General features: G+C 39.4%; 2 protein-coding genes across 2 annotated transcripts in view; one reads left to right on the forward strand and one right to left on the reverse strand.

The window, feature by feature from the left end:
* Positions 1-1088: 1088 nt before the first annotated feature.
* On the reverse strand, positions 1089-11799 carry cavin1b (caveolae associated protein 1b). Its single transcript, XM_053488294.1, has 2 exons — positions 11028-11799; positions 1089-2037 (listed from the first exon to the last, which is right to left on the reverse strand). The coding sequence occupies exons 1-2, from the start codon at positions 11538-11540 to the stop codon at positions 1198-1200; spliced, it is 1353 nt and encodes a 450-aa protein (XP_053344269.1). The 5' UTR covers positions 11541-11799; the 3' UTR covers positions 1089-1197.
* Positions 11800-19623: 7824 nt separating this feature from the next.
* atp6v0a1b (ATPase H+ transporting V0 subunit a1b) overlaps positions 19624-21537 on the forward strand; it is a 40658-nt gene continuing 38744 nt past the window's right edge. Inside the window, exon 1 of the mRNA XM_053488295.1 lies at positions 19624-19702. The gene's annotated coding sequence lies outside the window, so the exon portion shown is untranslated. The remainder of the gene's footprint in view (positions 19703-21537) is intronic.

The following is a 21537-nucleotide window of genomic DNA, read 5'->3' on the forward strand; positions in this document are numbered from 1 at the left end:
GCTGCTATATATATATTAAAAGAGTGGTGTATAAAATTTAAAAGAAATACTATTCATGCATATCATACTTATTTTGGTAATGCTTCTACTTTTTTGAAGTATAAATGTTTATCAGCTTTACTTTTTATATGGCTGCATTTTTAAAAGCAAATACTTTATTCTATTCCCTGAAAAGTTTCCCAGGTTTTATTTTCTCTTTTACTTTATCAGAAATGAACTAGAGTAAGAAAATACATAAGTGCTTTATCTGTAGATCATGGTAACATTAAATGAAGTAGAAATTCTGTATGAACTGATTTTAGATATAAAAAGACCATACATGTTTTATTTTAACTTTCTCTTTAAATACTGTTTACCACTAAGAGCACCAGGGTTGTATATATAAATCTAACACAGATTAAATTAGTATCTTTTTTCTCCATTATACTAGTCGTCAGACCAGACAACCTTTTGTAAAATGTTGTTTAATATCAGTCTCCTTAAAAGCACCAGATAGGAATAGGCACACAGACAATCAAAATATCCTGACAATGATGTTAAAGTTTATATTTGTTAGGTTTGTGGTTGTTTTATTGTTGGAAGCCTGTAGTGATCTAATAAAAACCACACTAGCTGTTGGTTAAAAATCTTTATGTTAAATTGATGTAGATTAACAAAACCTAACAAACATTTCAGTGTAACAACATAATGCAGCAACGGTGCATCTGAAAAAGAGAAATAATATTAAAAAGAAAACTCTAATATGAATATAATGCAAAAATATTAGAGGAAAATATGGGGTGATTTTCTCTCTTGCATAAGTAAGACATGTTTGTGTTCAACTAGTTCTTGTCAAACTGTGTTTGCTGGCTAGACTACCTGTAATTAAGTGTGTTAGTATATTATTATTTTTTTTTTATCTTAGTTTAACAGTTTTTTGTCATTTTGTCATTTTTTGTTTTATCTGGCTTTTTAATAAACTTGGTGTCATTTCAATGAATTCTTGCACTGAACCTGTTTAGTTAAACTACTCCAAACCCTAAACATCCATTTGCAGTGAGATCTGTCATCCTTCCTGACACACACACGCACACGCACACACACACCAATGATTTCACACCAATTTTAATTACCTGAATCTGCAGTATACAGCAGTTTCCCAACTTATGCCTCTTACACACACAGACACACACACATATACACACACATACACACAGGTTAGTCACTGTCTCTTTCATGATCATGCTCTTCAAGCACCAGCTCTGTATCTTCTGTCTCCAGCATCTCAGAGCTCTCCTCCATCTCTCCCATGTCTGCTCCTTCCATTTCCATCTCTTCTTCCTCTCCTTCCATGACTCCATTATGTACCTCCTCCATTTCCCCACTGACTTCCACCATTTCTGTGCCTTGGATTTCTACCTCCCCTTCACGAATTTTCTTTACATGAAAGGTGAATGGTGGCACCTTGTACACGGCAGTTTTAGACCGAGCATAAATGGTGTGATCAGGTGTGAAAGACTTCACCACCTTCTTTTGGGAGCTTTTCAGCTTTTCTTTACGCTCTGGGTTGACAGACATACGAGTGCCAAGCTTTCCCATTTTCTTCTCAATATTGTGGCGTGTCTTTTCTAAGTTCTCCTTTGTCTTCTGCCTAGTCTTCTCCAAGTTTTCTTTGGTCTTTTGCTTGGTTTTTTCCAAGTTTTCTTTGGTCTTCATTCGTGTTTTCTCCAAGTTCTCTTTGGTCTTTTGCTTTGTTTTCTCAAGGTTCTCCTTTGTCTTTTGTTTGGTTTTCTCCATCTTTTCCTTAGAGAAGACTGTTTTTATATTTTGGACCCGCTGAAGGCTGCTACGTTTGATGCGTTCTGCTCGAGTCTCTTCAATAGTCTCCTCAATCTCTACTTCTTCTTCATCAGATGAAAGGTCCAGATGAGCTTTCTCTCCTCCAGCCTCTACACCTTCCTCCACAGCTTTGAGCTCCAGATCACCCTCGCCATCTGCCGACTGGGGCACTTTCAGGGACTTGGCCACTGTGGTCTTAGAACCAAGTTTCACCTCATCCTATTAAAGCACAAGAAGAAGATTTGTAAAGATGCTGTAGACAGTATTATGTGTGTAACTGTGGATATAAAATGACCTAAATAATGTTCTTAGAAATTACTTGCATAAAACACGCAAATTGTAACTATAAATACAAAAGGTAGGGATCTTGCAATTGCATTTTTTAAAATACTATTTACCTCAAAAATGACTGATATTATATGCATATACTGTACTCCTCCCAAAAGAATTTACATTTTCAGAATGTTTATTGGACTAAAAAGCCTAAATGTTCATATATTTAAATGTTCAGCTATGAAACATGTATGCCAAATGTATGTTTAATGTAGCAAATTTACTAATTAGGGACATAGTTTTCAAAGGGGGTCTCCACCCAAAATTTATATCTATATCAAATAATTTGTTAAAAAAAATTATTGTAAAAATTTGTAAAAATCCAAGTCAGAGATCTGTAGTTTTTGTTTACAGTCCATAGTGTCCCTGATTGTAATGTGAATTGCTGCCCTAAGCAGCCATATAACTGTTGGGCACCATATTAGGCCTCTTTGTGTTTTTTCTTTCTTTCTTTTTTTTTTTACCTGTATACTCAATTAATGTAAAGATACTGTATGGAGGCATACAAATCTTAGTGTTCTCATTCTTTTTCTTAACTGTGCATTGCCTTTCCTTCCTGCAGTCTCAGTTACAGTCATGTCCCTATCCTCAGGGCAGAGCCTTTTCTTAAAGCATGTAATAGATCTGTCCTTGAGCATGTCCTGCCAAAAATTTAATGTCTTGCTTCTATTCTTTCTTCTTAATGTATCTATTGTTCAAAGGTTGCCTTGCACGTGATGACACACACACACGTGCAGAGACATGCGCATCGACATGAATGTTAAAATCAAACAGGCCTAAAGGCAAAAAAAGCCTACATTTTTTAACTTACAAGACAGAAATAGTACAAACCAAATTAAACACACACACACACACACACACACACAGCTGGAGTGTTGTTTAAGCTATACATTAGCTGTCTATTTTGTTGTCTTTCTTTATTTCTCTTCTCTTTCCTACCCACATCTGTCCCACCCATGCCTTCTCCCTACTTTCATTCTTTGCATTCCATTCATGGAAACCCCTGGTTTCAGTACACAGCACACAATCTTTGCCTTGTGAAGTAAAGCAATTATTTTTTCCCCACTGGTGTGTTGCACTGAATCATTCTGCATTACAAACACATAACCTGAAATAGCACAAACACACATGCATTGATTTTCTTTACTGTCCTCTACCATGTCATAAAAAGGCTGATTGCTGTAGACAGCTGTTGCTTGACAGAATTTGTTTTCTGTTTTATGTGGGTGCACACTGATTGTATAATCTCAATTTTTTTTTCTTTTTTAATATTGACAGTTAAAAGTAAAAAACAGTAAAAATCCTTAACTAACCTAGCTGATTCTAATTATTACAACTCATAAGCCAGGTAGTCTGGACCTAATCAGTGAAATTGCCTGTTTGTACAGAAGAAAAACTATAACACATGGCACATGTTGTCTTGATATTTTTGGCCAAAACTTTATAAATAATGCATGCAGTGGATTCCAGAGTCTGGGTATATAGACTCATTTTGTATTTAAAATATATTAGTCAAATACTGCAAATTCCCAGCATTGAAATAACACCCAGAGTGAATTTACCTTCAACACCCTTAAATGAATGCAAACCATAGCTTAATTACCCATATTTCCACATTTTAAAAATTGTATTTACATTAGAAACACATCCTTCATTTAGTTTTATTGTACTTTTGTTATATTTTAACAAAAATATGTAATACATTTAAAAATGTCCTAAGCAGTGACATGCTATAGCCTTCTATTTCTATAGGCTTTTTAAATTCTGGATGAATAATAAGTATTAGTAAATGGAATCAGGATAGCAGGTCCTACGTAAACAGCATTCTTTCAAGAAGATTGAAAAGGAAGGACAGGAACATGGAAAACATGTAAAGGAAGTCAGGAAATCACCTCCTCCACTCAGAAACCAATGTCCCACCCCATTCATTAATGTTTCTTTGTTCAACTTCATGGACAGGAAAATAAACAAGCTTGGTCCTGGGAACTCTGACGGGTGGGGTGGTGAGGCACATAGTTGTCCAAGCAAAAGTAACTCTCTAAATAAGAGCAGTAAACTTCCATCATTTGCCATCAGCTCCAAAAATTTGCAGCATATACAGCCTCTTAAATACATCAAATTAAATTAATATAAGTAATCCATGTCAAAGTTAGCAGTAAAACCAAGGAAGAATTTTATTATAGCTGATAAGGAGCTGTGATTGCACTGTGGTTAAGACAATGGTAGGGAGTACTGATCGGAAGGTCATGAGTTCAAACATCAGCACTGCCAAGCTACCACTGTTGGGCCATTAAAAAAGGTCTTTGGCCCCAAGTTGTTTTTCTGCCAAATGCTGTAATACACTTAAGTAGTAACAAATGTTTTGCAAGGGCCACTGTTTCAAATAAAGCTTGCTTAATTTACTCTGAGCCTTGAGTGAACTAAATAGAAAGCGAGATCATGGCTATGTTAGAGCATATACGACTGTCTGTTGCATTTTATGTAGGTGTGTGGGTTTGTGTTTTTACTGTATGTGCATGCTTATATTCTGATGAGCTTAGATCAGCTGGCTTTGAGTCTGCCCATCAGCAAAATCATTCTCCTATCCTATCCCTCCCTTTCATTAACCATGAGTATTCGCAGGGTAAAGCCCACTGACTGTGATCGTGCTGCAGATTTTTTTTTATGCTATTATTTCTTTACATATTAAACATTTCTTATTATTATGATTATTGTTATTATTGTCGTTTTTGTTATTATTGTCATTGATTATAGTCATTGTTATTATTATTTTACATACAACTACTTTATTTGGTGAGTATGTGGTTTAATCCTGGAAGGTTTCCACTGGCTAACAGAAAGCCCTCTGTTTAGCCACATATGAAGAGGTCTTTTACATCAGTTTAACTGCAACCAGTCATGGTACCATTCCAGGGAAGGAATCCCTCCTCTGTTTGTTCGTATGAGGGGAGTGGTTGTGTGTGGGTGTGTTTTGGGCAAGGGAAGGACACTGGGATTTCTCCTTGTAGGCAGGGAAGGGAATCCTTCTTAGTTGCTATGTCATCCCATCAAGCCAGAAAATAAAAATGTTTCTTAAAATGAGAGAAACATGATGTTCTGACTGTTTATTCTCTGTTGTGGTCAGGAAAGCACTTCTGTTTCCACAGGAACACTGTGCGAATGAGAAGGAGCTAACCACAGATTATACCTTGGACTGATCCTTTGGACCACTCATATAACACCCACAACACCCTGACATTATTAATAATACACAAGTTTAATATCTTTTATATAATTTATTCATTACATATGTCGCCAAATTTACTACAACTACCTCAGCTGTTCACAGTTTTTTTTACCTGTTTGTGCAGCGTTTTACCCATTTGTAATAATATCCAGACATGTTCATATTTGTCTTTCCTGTAATGACAATTATAACTGCCGCTGCTACTCATTCGTTCTATAAATAATAAAATAAATAAATAAATTTCTATATCTTTTTTAAAATCATATTCTTATTTTAATATTTTAATATTTATTTTTTCATATTTTCCTTTTGTAAAATGTGCTCTTAGTGTACATGTTACAATAATGTATATTTAAATGTTAGTTAAATTGAATTTTAGCATGGCTTTATTTATTGTATTTTGTTTGTTGAAACAGTTATAAAAAGCATTTCATCTTACATCATACTACTTATGGTTGTATTCTATGTGCGGTGAATAAACTTAAGAAGCATGCACTGTGTGGGAAAGAGATGATTTGTTAATTCCCTTGAATCCTAAAATAATAATCATATGACCTTGGGACGTAACCAAATTGCAATACATGAATTAACAGAATAAACAAGAATGTTATAATAGAAAATAGGAGTTGCACATTTGTTATGAATAAAAAGCTTGCCAGACATGTTAGAGCTAGACTAGAGGTAAGCATCAGGATCTTGTGAGACAAGCACTCACTGTCAATTAACTTATCATCTGTACTGCTTCATCCTGTTTATTAGGGTCTCGGGGGAGCTGGAGCTTATTCCAGGAGACTTAGGGTATGTCAATGGGTACATCCTGGACATGGTGCCAATCTATCGCAGGGCACACACACACATACACTCACCCACATTCACACACTACAGGCAATTTGTGGAACACCAATTAGCATAATCTGCATGTCTTTGGACTGTGGAGTAAACTCACCAAGCATGGGGAGAACATGCAAACTTGATGCACACAGAGGCGGGAATCAAACCCGGACTCTGGAGGTGCAAGGCAACAGTGACAAAAGATTTTAATTTTTATGCAGATGTATAATCTTGAAGGATCACATATCTTAACAAACAAAGATTGTGTATCCTAACACATACATGGGCAATTGAAAAAGGCCTTTACAGTTTTATGTCATGTACCACTATCTGGTGTTGCACATGGTTGCAACCATGATCCAAAATCTAGTGAAAAACCTTTTTACAGGAACACTGTTGCAACAACAAAAGGGAAACAACTCAATATTATTGTCCATAGCTTTAAAACACGATAGTCAATACTCAGGCATGAGCATATTTTGTCATAGAATGTAGCCGTTTGAGACACAAAAAAATAAATGGGACACAAAGAAATCTGCACACATCTTCTGCAATTGAAAACAAGTACCGTATGACTTGGAATGATGTACCTGATGTTGAGGAACATCCAGAGTCAGAATTCACACTCAACATTGACATGGTGCTGTTTTCCTCAGTATTTTAGTGGTCATAGTTTAGTGTTCAAATATAGTATAAAAAAAAAACTGTGGAAATCTGGGTACACTAGAGGAAAGTTAAAACAGATTTAAACAGGAACTGTGGCATCCCCTGATCCTGCCTGTGATTTAGGCTTTTGCTTCCAACCGCAGTCACTGTTGCCATGGTGCTACTGAGTTATACTTTCCAATAACAAAGAGAGAGGAGCGAGGGTGGTGTCTACAGAGAGATTTATAACTGTAAGGAATGTTAGTGTGTGTGTACCTACAGTACCATTCGCAACATGAACCTGAACATAAAATCGTTTTAATTAAACACTACAGATTAGAAAATAGTATTTAGTAATAGAATCCATTTTGCACAATCCACAATCTTATTATGTGTACTGAAATAATACTCATTTTATATAATTATTCTATATGTAACAGAAATATAAAAAGAAGATTAAAAAAAAATTCTTCAACAACCATAAACTTTAAAATAATACAACAAAAGACAGTTACAAAAATAACTAAAAAAAATAAATAAAAAAAAGTGTAAAGAAAATGTGATCTGGGGTCATGGAAACATGAAAAAAAAATCATGAATAGCCAACATGAGCCAGCCTTGAGCTATATATGCTAAGCTAACCCCCTTTTCCCCTCTGAACAAGGATAGAGGCTTCAGCAGCAGAATCTTTGGTTTTGCTAACTGTTAATAATCTATTGTGGTAGCTACAGCAAGTTAAGGTGCAGTTTGTCCTTTACTTGCTTTAAAGATGTTGTTATGATTATTAAAGTGTGTTATCTGGGATGGGGTTGAAGGATAATTGTGTATATAAACACTTGGACTATATATATACTTGTCACTATATGTTAGCTAGAAGAGGCCAAACAAACCCACCTTGATTAGCTTCACAGTGTATCATGAAAGATGCACTACCCTGCATACATGTACAGTACAGTTCATATCTTGGACAGGTGATTTAAAAAAAAAAAAGAAAAGAAAAAAGAAAGAAATTATGCATTATTCCTTACCAGGGTTGACATGTTGACAAAAATGCAGGGAAAGAATGTGCCCAAGTGTTGTTAGCAGATTAACAAGGCTGGCTAACATAGCATGCCCAGCAGTGAACAGTGCAGTGTACAGTGATGGCAACATACTCAATCCCATGATGCATAGCTCTTGGCCACGGGCCTGTTGGTCATTAGGCCTGTGGAAGAAGTGTGGAAAACTCTGAACAGATAATACAGAGGAAGAACCCAACCCACTGAGGAGAGACTGAGGGTAAGTGTGGCTACTGAGTAGCAACACACAGTAAGTTAACTGTGTAAGTGTTAACTGTAAAGCAAAGTCAACTGTAGAGCTAGGAAGAAAACAGTCCATTGTCACATAGTAAAAGTTAGGAATGCTAACCAGGGAAAACAAAAATACAGCACTTAAAAAAGACAAAAGGCTATTACTATTTTAGGCAAAAAGAGGTGATTACAAACTGTTAAATCGATAGCTCAATATGCTCTAGGAGTCTTGGCCTTGTTAAATGTTACTGATTGCAAATGACTTTGTTGAAGGATCTGGCATGTCGGTTGATTCTTACAGCCTCCGGCAGTTAGTTGGGATAAAAATACAGTTAAATATTGAGTGTTGATTTAACACTTTCAGAGTTCATTTTAGTCCAACTGGTCTGATATAAACACTGCATGGTGTTAATTTTACACTCAAGGTGTTAACTCACTGTGAATTTTGCTGTGGACTTTGCATTAAATATGGACATTACAGTTGGCAAATTGAAAAAAAAAAGAAATCTTAAACCTGTGACAGACTTCCGTTAAATCTGATAAGATACCAATAAATCTTCGAAAACAATTCTGAAGACTTTAGATCTTTTAATTGGATGTGCTGTCTGTTAAAAATCCCCTCTAGCATTGGCCTATAAACTTAAGTCATCTATGCAAGTTAGAAAAGCAGAGCAGGAGGTGTACATGCAAAATGGTTAGAGGGGGGAAAAAACGACCAACTAGTGAGTGGTGCCAAGTAAAAGCCATGTATGGTCCCATGAACCGAGTCTAAACAGAACAGCAAGGTTTTCACTAAGTGCTGCTGCTTTATAAGCTATCAGGATTGGCTAGGAGCCCTGGATCAAACACAGAAAATAAACCACAAAGGAAAACAGGACCCTCAGTGTTCTCCCTCTAGCAATCATACAAGTATCCAATGAAATATATTTATAGCTACTACAGGCCCCATGTTTTTTTCCTTCCAATAAGAGCGAGAAGAGAGAAAGAGAGTGCGAGTATGTGTGTGTACGTGCACATGCGTGCACATGCTTATGGGAGAGCCAAGATGTCTGCTCCTTCATTCTTTTTTACCCTTTATGCTTCTTATTAATCACCAAAAATAACGTGAGCTTGAGTACAGTGTAATATGAGATTTGTGCACCAAGTTGCTGAGACTTAAGACATGGAGGTCTGGCTTAGTCAATATTTAGAATGACAGCAGCTACTGGAGAATTATGTACAGTACTGTATATAATAAATAATATGAACAGAAATACAGTGCGTTTAGATTTGTAGAAATAATATCGCCAAGGAGTGTATGAAAGGAAAAGTGATTCAGTAACAAAGGATGTTAAAGATAAAGAATGGTTGGTGTAGGGAATTATTTTTATCAGTGTGGGAGCAAGACTATCTGTGTGTGGGTGGGGCACCATGAGACCAGAAGAGAGAGGAGTGAAGGAGGGCGGATGCCTGAGGGACGGTACGGCCTGGTAAATATGTACTCCATTGAATGACCAAGCCCTAATACTTACACACACACACACACACACACACACACACTTATAGGTGTCTGTTCATATGTATCTTTTTTCCACTGAAAGCAAAGAAAGTTTCTTTTTATGTTTGTCTGTTGTAACTTATATCGAGATTGTGCTTCCTAGATAGTTTTCTTTAAGTAATCATTATTGATGGGTAATATCACATTGTCCTTGCTTTTAGAGTTACTTTATGCTATATATCGGAAATATATTATAATAACGTTAAGTGTAATAGTGAGTCAGTAGATGATTCAGTTTGCATCTGTATCAGGAAGAGCTCAATGACCTGAAAACCTTAAACCAGTCTATCTACATATCAAATAATCCAAAATTACACTCTAAAACAAACAAAACAAATAATATCCAAATTCTGCATTATATGTTAACCCCCCACAGACTTAAAATGTTAATTTAAGTCTGTGCCAGAGCGAACCATTTGATACTGGAAAGATGAAAAAAAAAAAAATCTACCTAGCACTCTCCAGTTCCACTACTACTTTCTTCAAGAAAGCGTTTCTCCTTATCTACGTAAGTAATAAAATCTGCTTATACTGATAGACCTAAATATAATGTACTACATTGAATTTGCTCATTTACATCGCTTTCAGCAAAGCTACAGTATAGAGAATTTAGAGTTTACTGCTGTTCATATTCTACAACACTGCTATTCCCCTCCCCTCACTGTGTGAGTCAGTATATGGAAACTCTGAATATGTGTCACTGTGCAAAGCTGTAAGCTATTACACACTCCAGCTAAGAGACATAGAACCTGGACTATCATTTAAATGCAAACTCATTTTGTCTATTTATCCCCTTCTCTACCTTTGCTTTTGCATTTCCTTTACTTTGACATTACTTTTTTGAAGCAAAACTATTGCTTTGCTATTCTGTACACTTTACTGTACTTCATGCATCTCCCAATCCATTTTATAACATGCTTGGTATTTAATAATCTTACCTACAACAAAAAAACTCATTTTATTGGCCATAAAAAGTTTCTTTACTCTCTAGTAAGAATCAATAGTGATCATATGTCATAAACATGCATGACTGACTTTCAAAGTGTATCAGATCAAATGAGTCATAATGTTTCCATGAAACTAGGGGGTTCGTGTCTGAAATGGGTGTGGTACCAGGAATGGTCAGAAGGTTCTGAATGTTTTTCACTTGACAAATTTTATGTCCAAGGATTCCCACATTCATTAAATGTTTTAATATTTCCTTTTGAAAAAATAGGTGTCTAGTGGTCACAGTAGAGCTTATAGGTAAAAAAAAAACAAAAAAAACTTTTTTTCTTTAAATCACACCCAAATGTTGATAATATACTTTTACATGCATTTACTCACTATTTCACAAATATTGTCTCACCTGGTAAATCATGACTTTAAAGTTTCTTCTCTTGAGAAGCTCGTTCTCATTGCTCTCTAGCCGCTTTATCTGGCTGCCCTGCTTCTCCAGGTTACTGCGCACCGTCTTCACATTCACGCTCACTTTGCGCACTTTCTCAAGCATCTTGTTCACCGAGTTGGCTGTGGTAGTGTGGCTCTTGGTCAACTTGGTGAGCTCTCCTTCAATCCCAGTGACTGAACGCTCCATCTCTTGCTGCCGGGCCTCCAAGCCGGTCTGAGTCTGCTGAATCTGGTCCACTCTACCAATGATCTTATCCAGCAGAGCCAGAATCATCACCCCATTCATCTGCCCATTCCCTTTGTCTCCTTCCTCTGCCTCCTCTTTCTCCATAACCTCCTTTGATTTGGCCTCGCTGGGTGCCTCATCCTCATCATCAGAAGGTGGAAGGTTGAGCTCATCATCCGAGACCTCAGTGAGGGTCTTGTGGTGCTCAATGTCAGGCTGCAGGCTGGGGACTTCTAACATTTCCATGACTAATGTTTCAGGTGAAAGAGCGGAGCAATGGAAGAGGTGGGCTTTTCAGGTTTTCCTGTGTCCTTGTGTCTGCTCTGGAGTTTACCTTGGTTTCAGTCCTTTTGGTTGAACACTTTCTGCAATTTTCCTGAGAAATACCACACTTGTAAACTCTTACGCTGTGCAGCAGGAGTACAAGGACACAAATGGTTGAATGCTATGGGACACCCTTTTAACAAAATTCCTTCTTTCCCCTCCCACTTTGTCTATCCTCATTTCTCCTCCCTCTGCTTCTGCTTCTCTCTTTCACTCTCTCTCTCCCTCACTCTCTTTTTCCCTTTCTAGCTCTCATATATTCGTGTTTGGATGTGTGTGTGAAAGCATTACTCCACCCAATTGGTCTGGTATGGGGAAGCCAAATATAGGGATTTTTTTTTTTTTTTTTTAGCATGGGTATGCGTAGACAGAAGCAGGGGCAGGCAGGCACAGACAAAGCTTGGAGTGGAATGCGGATCCAGAGTTACAGGATTTATGTAATCCCAGTGTGTTTTTCCCAATTTTCCATTAGGAGACAAATTAAGGGAACATAATAAAAGAGTAACATCATAATTTTTCTCCAGCCTATATATTTCTCGTACTGTATACGCCCAAAAAAAAAAAAGTTTTAGACAGTTAAGTAAAATGAATAACAAATCAATACTACTACTCAAATATTTAGATTACATTCAAGTCTGAACAATTCTCACTCACTCACTCACTCATCTTCTATACCGCTTCATCCTGTATTCAGGGTCGCTCGGACCTGGAGCCGATAAAAAATATTAAAATAGAATAGTTGAGCAAATTGAACAAAACATTTTATGACTAAATTATGTCTTTGAAATTATGTCTTTGAATATGGTTTCTATTTTTTTTCTGTAAATACCATAAAATGCAAAGTTAAAAGTCTATTTGTTTCTATTAAAAACTTTCTCTACTAGAAAACATACAAAATAAGTGTAAAGTTGTATATACATTATTAAGAGAGAAGACGTAAGTGAAGAGAGTATGCAAAGATTAACAAGAAGAACAGAATTTCCATCGTACATGCAAAACATGAGCTCCACACCTCCTTGAAATTGGCTGCATGATACCATTGAAAAACTTTGCATAGCTATCTGGCAAAACTAGATTGTCTCTAAACAGAGAAAATTTCCAAGTGACACAGGTGTTTACTTACAGGGTTTTCCAAGAAAAAAAAAAAAAAGCTAATTTGAAACTAGTGAACGGTTATTTTCATTAGTAGCCAACATGCATTTGTGAGATTTATGACTCATACATAATAAAATTTATGAAAAAAATATCTGATCCTAAGGGTTGATGAACTTAAAACCTAAAACATTGAGTGAGACTAAGTTGGGCCACAACCTAAAAATTTTACATTTAGTAAGTTATTTTGACTACTGGTTCTTATTGTAAAGCCTTTTACTTCTTTGCAAGCTAGTATTATTTAGATTACAGTAGTTTGCAAAGAAAATCGATTGAGCTAATTAAATGTCATTAAACAAGTGCATACAATTTGTTGACAGATTTCTTTACCTATTTTGTACTTTATTAAAAAATTCAAAAGTTTAACTGTTTTTACACTGAGAATAATAGGTTTTTGTAGTCCTTTACTACTGGTAAAAGAGAGTACTTGAGTTCCTTACTGAAAAATATAAATTTCATTATGGACTGAAACTCAATTCCAAACAATTATCAATTTATAATTAATCCGTGAACAGTGCAATCAGTTTCACCAACATTCCATACATTGTCCTGTGGCTTTTTAAAGTGTCTTGTTTTTGGCATGTGTGTGGCAGGTAGGAGAGGGGTGCAGACAGAGAGAAAGAGTCCCCTTATTGGAACACTGGTTGCAGCTGAGTCTAAATATACACACGTCTCATTACAGGGTCTGTGCCACATTTTTCTTTATAAAATTTCTCACCTCTCACCTAGAGAAAGAAAATCTCCTGACCTTTTTACAAACTTAGAAGTTTGAGTTCATTACTGAACACAAATTTTTAAGTTTGTAAAAAGGTCAGGAGATTTTTCCTCTATAACTGTCCAGTTTGGATGAACCTTTATCTACGATAGCCTCAAGTTCTTAATCTTGGCTAACATGAGTGAAACCTGATGTGTCCTGCTGGTGTAGCTCATTCACCTCAAAGTATAATTTTTTATACATGTTAAGGTGCTTTTCTGCTCACAACCGTTATAAAGAGTATAAAATTTGTTACTTTTTTCCTTCTTGGCAGCTTAAACCAATCACACCATTTTGTGTTGATCACTCTTATCGACACAGCATGTCCATCCACAGAAGTGTCACTACCAAAGAAATTGTAGTATTTCACCCTTTTTTTCCAATCTGATGTTTAATGTGAATAGTGCAGTACATGAAGCTCTTGACCTGTATCTGCATGTCTTTTTGTACTGTGCTGCTGATCGGCTGATTAGATAACTGCATTAATGTGCAGGTGTACAGGTGTGGCGAAAAAATGAAATGAGTTCATCTACAGTATTTAACTGCAGAAATAAGTGGAGCTCAGCAGTGACAGTAATACTTGCAAGTAAAAACAAGGGTCGAGGTTGAGTGGTGTTGCACTTAGTAGCATGTCACAATGTGTAAACACTGAACAGACTAATATTTGAGCCAAGCTTTCCTAACTCCCTGGTTACTATCCAAGCCTCATCCAAGTCTCTAATCTACAGTACATTCCACTATCCAAACATCAATAGAGAAATGACTGTGTCATTCAACCTTCCATGTATTGTTTGTGCATGCTAGAAGTTTAAGGAAAAAGAGTTCCTTATTTTTGTCAGTCCTCTAGTTTTCCTGAAGGGAATCCCTCTATTCTATTGTTTTACTTGGAACATTTTACTGTGCTGGGTGGGAATGCTTTTTCTATGAGTGTTGGAGAAACACATCCTGGGCTAATTAAAAAATGTACAGTACACTTGCACAAAAAGAATGTGTGTATGTATGTGTCTGTGTGTGCTGGAAACTCTGAAGAAATGCATCACCTACTGGAGGGAATACCTAACTCCCGCAAGGCTGTGCCGGATTATCAGCCACTGTGCACACTGTGTACGCATACATTCTTAATAATTTTTTACATTGTTAAGAATTGTGATCAGACTTTTAAAAATTCAATATTTACAATAAAAAATAATTAGACCATATGGACAGCTATATAAATAAAAGAAAGGTCTTTTAATAATATCTTGGAGGACCTGAAACCAGTCAAAAAAATTCTGTTTCTCTGTAACTTATTGAACCTCAGGCAGTACTTTGCCATTTGCCTGATTCAAATGTGTGCCATAAATGAAATACAAAAGTTTTGTAGAATTTAAGTAATGAGCAGTTTATACATCCAGATTACAAACCGGATGTTTAGACAGTAAACACACATGCTGTGGGCATGTCTTAAAATGACTGCTGGACAAAAACTATTAAATCTTTTGCAGTACTTGGATATCTGCCTGGAGTTTAACCTACACCATAAGTGAAATCAAAATGTTGAATGTGTCGAATTTAATTATCTACTTTAAAAAATCTACTAATAGGCTCTGTGTGCAAACAAACACCTGCACCAATAGTTATTAGTTAGAAGAATATTATTACTGGGATTAAATAATATTTTCACCCCCGAAATAACAGCTCCAATGTGGTATAAGTGAATTCTAACATGCTGGAGTGGTTTTAAGATAAAAATCCATTTTAATCTGTACCTGGTGGCGTAGTACTGCAATATTGCAGCTTTGATAAGAAGCTCCAAGTTCTTATTTTTTCCAGTTTCCTTTGTCCTCAAGAGAGAGCTGTCCCTGTTTTGTGCTTAGAAGCATTCATCTTTATGCAGTCTTTTGTCCAGGAAGCATAATATTGTAGCGTTTTTCCCGCTTTGAAGGAACTTGGAGAGGCGAGTGAGCTTCCTTGCTGCCTAATGCAAATGGCTGAGAGTATTTTAATTACTTGGTTACATAAACAGCACATCCACAATCAATAGGCACTACACATACAATCACAAGACATACTTCTAACCACACACACACACACCTGGCCGTAGCCACTAACCCAAACAGCCTTTCCCAACAGGGTGAACACGCAACAACCCCTCCCGCAAAGCATGATGGTCCCAATCGAAACCCTGCCCACGCCACACTGCCCCCACCCGAGCTGTGACCGTCCCCAGTCACCATGACAACTCAGTCTAGAAGGCGTGACGGTGGTCGGCGCTGGCGTTGTGAACGCCGGAGTCTTTTTGTGGGGGAAGGAGGGGCGCAGCCCTCTTCCTGAGGCGGACCGGCCTCCACAGAGTTCAATGTTTCGCTGGCGTGGGGCTGATAGGAAGCGAGACTGTCCCGGTGGAGCATGACCAATCGCGACCGCCCCGTCAACCGCACCCGGTAGACTACATCAGAGAGCTGGGCAACGACTGTGCAGGGGCCCACCCAATGCGACATGAGCTTAGGCGAGCGAACATTAACACAGCTGGCGTCAGCTGTGAGGACTCCTTCACTGCTGTGCGATAAGCCCAAAGCACGAGAGGCAAATGTTCGTCCCAATCCTTCTGCCGGTCGCTGGTAAGCACGGCGAGTTGGGTGGTGAGCGTGCGATTCCACGAGGCCGTCACTCTGTGGATGAAGAGGCGTGGTGCGGGTCTTTTTCACCCCGAGGCGCTCGCACACCGCCGCAAACACCTCCGCCTCGAAGTTACGGCCCTGATCGCTGCTCCGGGGCGCCAAATCGGCTGAACACCTCATCCACCAGCACTCGAGCCGTGGTGAAAGCGCTCTGATCAGGAACAGCGAACGCCTCCGGGCACTTGGTGAAATAATCCATGGCTACCAGCACATACCGGTTCCCGCGATCGGAAAAGGGAAACGGCCCAAGAATGTCCACGCCCATACGCTCCATAGGTGCCCCCACCCGAAAGTCTTGCAGGGGTGCTCGCGAGCGCTGTGTAGGGCCCTTCTTTGCTGTACAGACGCCGCATCTGTGCACAAAGAGTTCACTATCCGTGTGGCAGCCCGGCCAGTAGAAGCGAGCGCGCAACCGCCGCAGCGTTTTAGTGACTCCAAAGTGTCCCGCACCCGCATGCCCATGAACCATCCCTAACACACATGCCTGCAGAGTCCGCGGCACCAGCAGCTGAAAAGATTCGCCAGCGCCGCACGGCCGTTCCCAGTGATGGTAGAGTAGACCCCCCCGCAACGCTAGTCGGTTAAACTGCGAGTGGAGAGCTTTTTCCTCGGGCCCCAGGTGAGCAACCCACCCCAGTACCCGCTGCAGCGCCGGATCCTTCTCCTGCTCGGCAATTAGCTGAGCACAGTCCATCTGTGGCACAGGCGAAACGACTACAGGCGATGGTTTACGCGACGCGGTAACTCGGCTGCACGCCGGCTCGGACGGCTGATTAGCGAGGGGGCTCCGGCGGACTCCGGCGGATCGAAAACGCGGTTTTAGGTCGTGCTTCCGGAGCGAGCTCTACTTGCCAGTACCCGCTACGCAGATCTAACGAGCTAAACCACGCCGAGCCCGCAACGTGTTCCAGCGCATCATCTATTCGCGGCAACAGATAAGAATCTTTGCGCGTCACCTCGTTTAACCGCCGGTAATCGACACAAAACCGCCACGATTCGTCCTTTTTACGCACCAACACAACCGGTGAAGACCACGGTCCAGACGCTGGCTCTATGACGCCCGAGTCGGCCATCTCACGCAGCTTTTGCTCGACGATAGCTCGTTTAGCTAAAGGGAGGCGTCTCGGATGTAACCGAACAGGAGCTGCGCTACCCGTATCAATCATGTGCTGCACCAGATTGGTATGTGTGCACTCGCGCAAATGTCTGCGAACTCGTGTAAAAGGGACTTCACGGTGTCGGTCTGGGTCTGACTTAGCCCCACGCTGCTACGCCGCATAAGCTCAGCCATTATACTCGCTCAGTCTGCTACTGGATGTTTACATGACGCGGCAACCGGAAGTTCCGCCCCCCTGGTGCGCGCTACTAACACGTCCAGCCGCGCTTTGGGCACTAGCAACCTGGCTACCCCGAAGTTACCACGCAACGTTCCGTCAGCGAGATTCAGTACCGCACCCCACCTTTCCAAAATGTCCAACCCTAAGATACAATCATCCTCAATGTCGGCCACAAAGAATGGATGAAAAAGAATGATTGCACCTACTTGTATTCGCACTGTGCGGCAGGCCCGTATCTCCAAGTAGCTCCCCGACACGGTGCGAATGCTCAAGGCTGGGGCCGGCAGCATACAACCGTGCTCGCCTTGCTCCAGCACTCCCCAGCGCAGCAGCGAAACTGTAGAGCCGGTGTCCACGAGCGCCCGTAGCGAAACGTTGTCCAGGCCACAGTTAACGTAGACCCCCGCGCGATTTCCTACACGTCCTGACCGGAGGTTTAACCCGGCAGTTGGGGAAACAAAAACGGCTGTGGGAGGCGGCTTCCCCTCGGCGTCCCCCGAAGCCCGCGAAGTCGGCGGCTAGCTCCACTTGGGCGAGGAACGCATGGGGAACGACGGCGCCGTTGTAGGCTGGCAGGCGCAGCTGTAGGTCGCCTCGCTGGCGGGCAGCGCACGGAGCTGTAACTTGCTCCGGTGCCTGCACTGTCCCGAGGTCCAGTGCCAGAACCTGAATCGCGCCGTTCCGCTCCGGTCGCTGCTCTTTGCTCGTGCTGGCCTCGTCAGGGAGGGTTTTCTTCCTCCGTAGCTGCTCTGCTACTCGGCGGCCTACTCTAATCCTCCGGATTTCCTCCGGGGTGCGCTCTAACCCGCTACTCTCCATCCCACTTCTGACACCAGTTGTAGCGTATTTCCTGCTTTAAAGGAACTTGGAGAGGCGAGTGAGCTTCCTTGCTGCCCAATGCAAATGGCTGGGAGTATTTTAATCACTTGGTTACATAAACAGCACATCCACAATCAACAGGCACTACACATACAATCACAAGACATACTTCTAACCACACACACACACACCTAACACTAACCCAAACAGCCTTTCCCAACAGGGTGAACACACAACAACCCCTCCCGCAAAGCATGATGGTCCCAATCGAAACCCCGCCCACGCCACAATATTGTATCTCTTGTTAATGTTTGGAATTGTTAATCCATTTTCCATTCACTTGTGCATCTGGATTACATTTTTAGGTCTTGGTATTTCCTTTCAAAAACGGAAGTAAGCAGCCATAATGCTGAAGCCTATTAAAAAAAAAAAAAAAGAAATCAAGGAAGTGCTGAAGATCTTTGTGGTTCTAGGCTGGGGCAAGCACAGGACAGCCTTCATCTTGCTTTGATCCATCATGTAAGACTGAGTTCACGTAAGAAAGGGCAATATAAAAACTGGGACATCAAATATGCAATTAAACCCTTAAAACAAAGTGCAATTTGTAGATTTTAAAGTACAATATTTCTATATCTGGTGATTTTTTAAAACATACCACAGTGTACTAGATAACTGTTATAGTGTTGTAGTCTCTTAGCTTAAATCTATTTATTCTGGTATTATTTGTTATTTCTACTTTATCTGACTCAGAGTTGCTGCACAAAAAAAAAAAAAAAAAGATTCCAATGCACTCATGATGTTGGTATGTGTACAAATGGCAAATAAAGTCTCTTGAATCTTGAATCATGTTTCTAGGAGTACTGCCCACATAGCATGTTTTGCTTCTGATGTAAAAAAAAATAATAATAATAAGATTAGGATGTCATGAAGATAAGCATGCAGGAATGTAGGAACTGTCAGATTTCCTTCTAAATAATTGCCTGAAAAGGGGGAACTTTAACAAAAACAAAGGTTTAACCAGATATGTGCTTTTTTTTTTTTTTTTTACATTTATCCTAAATAGTGCTAAACCTCTATTGATGTACCATGAATGTATTTAGTATTTTGTAAATGTTGGGTAATATTAGTGGACACAAAAGGGTCATCTTCATAGCGTCTGATTCTTTTCTTGGTTTGACTATCCAGAAATATTTGCAATAAGGAAGTACTGGTGGGTTGTTAGCAGCGGCGCTGCTTTACTCTTACTGGGAATAATCTGATCACGTGGGTATTTTCGCCGAACTAGTGACGTCACCGTCATCTGTTCACTTCAGAGTAGAGAGCAGGCAGCAGAGCAGGACCGAGCACATCCTCCCTATAAAGGTAAGCAAATTATATTTAAAAAAATCAAATGTAACATCCCGTTTCGTTAATTCTGTGTAAATAAACGTTTCAGCACACGATGCATTTCACCGTTTACTGCTTCTCTCCTGTGCTGGTCTGTCAGACACGACTGCAACACTAAGCAACCTGAACCGAAATTCCGTTTAAATAATAATAATCGATGTGTATTAAGAGAGCATTTTTATTTATAGATTTAAACCGAATTATGTTTTCGCATAAACTGCTTCGTCATCTTTGATACCCGGTCATGTTTTTTTCCCCTGCATTTTTTATTTGCTGCATATAATTAATTCGGATTAATGTTTGTTATAGGTTTGCTTTATACGAGATGTAGAACGTTATTCTACAATAGTGTTGTTCAGAAATGTACTTGGCTTTTATTTTAAGGAGATCTGAAGCAGGCCATGACGCCCTTGGAGCATCAAGGACACGGTGTGTGTCAGAGGAGGAGGATGCTGCGGCTTTGCGCTTGGATTAGGGTTTGAACAGGAAACCTTAGATTATCTCATCGTATATCTGATTTTATTTATTTATATTTTTTCGTCACATTTTCCGTGTGAGCACTAATCGCAGGTCTTATTTCCTACGAAACCCCGGCAAGTAATTTTCGTAGCAAGGCATCTCACTAATGCCAATTATTTATTTAATTGTCTTTGCTATTGCACTAGTCTATACAGGATCTCTATCCTGTATATCTATACTGTATATACAGGATCTCTCTTTACTCTCCGCGTCACGACTTGTAGTTCAGGCTGAGCTGGGTTGAGGTCGGACTTGGCCAGTGTAAAACATTTTGTTTTCCCCCTGAGGAAGGCATTTGTCATAATGTTGTGTGTATATTATATTTATATTATATTTCGATATAAATTCCCAAACAGAATATTGCTGTAAAATGTATTCTGCTGATATCATGTGTTACATTATCAGTACAGATCTGAGCCCATTGCAGAAGCAGCTCTACCTCCAAATCATGCCCTTACCTCCATCATGCTTGACTGATGACACTGTATGTTTTAAATCGTGAGCAGGCCCTGTCTTTCTGTGCACTTTGCCTTCTCCATCGCTTTGGTCAAGGTTAATGCTGCAGGATGCTTGTCGATCATTTCTGTATTTTATTCAATTTTCACTTGGGCCTTAATTCTAAACGCTGATGAATGATTTACATCTTGTGGTATGACCTTAACATTTCTGCTCTTGAAATCTCCTTAAAATTATGAATTGCAATAATATATTTTTTACTACACCAATAGTTTCTTTATTTTATTTAAATTTTTTCAGTTTTCGTGTTTATCATGCCTTACACTTTGTCGTGTTTATTATGCCTAACACATCTGCCATGTTATGGCTCTGGCAATTTTCCATCTTTTAACAGCTTCAAAATTGCTTGCTTTTCTTTCATAGATAGCTCTCTGGTGTCCATATTGACTGTTGTTAAAATAATCAGTCAATATGGACACCGGAAAGCTATCTATGAGAGAAGAGGTTGTTTAAACAATCAGTCTAGCAGGGCACACCTGGGCATCAAGAAACATACATGTACATCATTTATTTTCTCCATTATATTTAATCACTTGAAAATGGGTAGGTTCAAACAAAAGGCACATGTGCATCTTTACATGTACAATTTAACATGTCTAGATGTAAGTATGAGAAAATAAAAGCTGAAATTCTAATCTATAATTAGATGGATTGACATTTGCTGAATTGACTTTGGACTTGATAAAACATAGTGACCCAGTACCAGCAGAGGACGTGGCACCCTAAATCACGACTGATTGTGGCAACGTCACACTAGACTTAGCAAGTTGCATTCC

The sequence above is a fragment of the Clarias gariepinus genome, chromosome 26, assembly GCF_024256425.1.
Source record: "Clarias gariepinus isolate MV-2021 ecotype Netherlands chromosome 26, CGAR_prim_01v2, whole genome shotgun sequence".
NCBI classification, from domain to species: Eukaryota; Metazoa; Chordata; class Actinopteri; order Siluriformes; family Clariidae; genus Clarias; species Clarias gariepinus.

What these genes read in the sequence shown, in the direction of transcription:
- cavin1b (XM_053488294.1), bottom strand. Translation starts at nt 11,540, where the DNA reads ATGGAAATGTTAGAAGTCCCCAGCCTGCAGCCTGACATTGAGCACCAC. An exon ending in TTAAAGTCATGATTTACCAG is followed by an intron (nt 2,038 to 11,027) that starts GTGAGACAATAT and finishes GTGCTTTAATAG; the next exon opens with GATGAGGTGAAACTTGGTTC.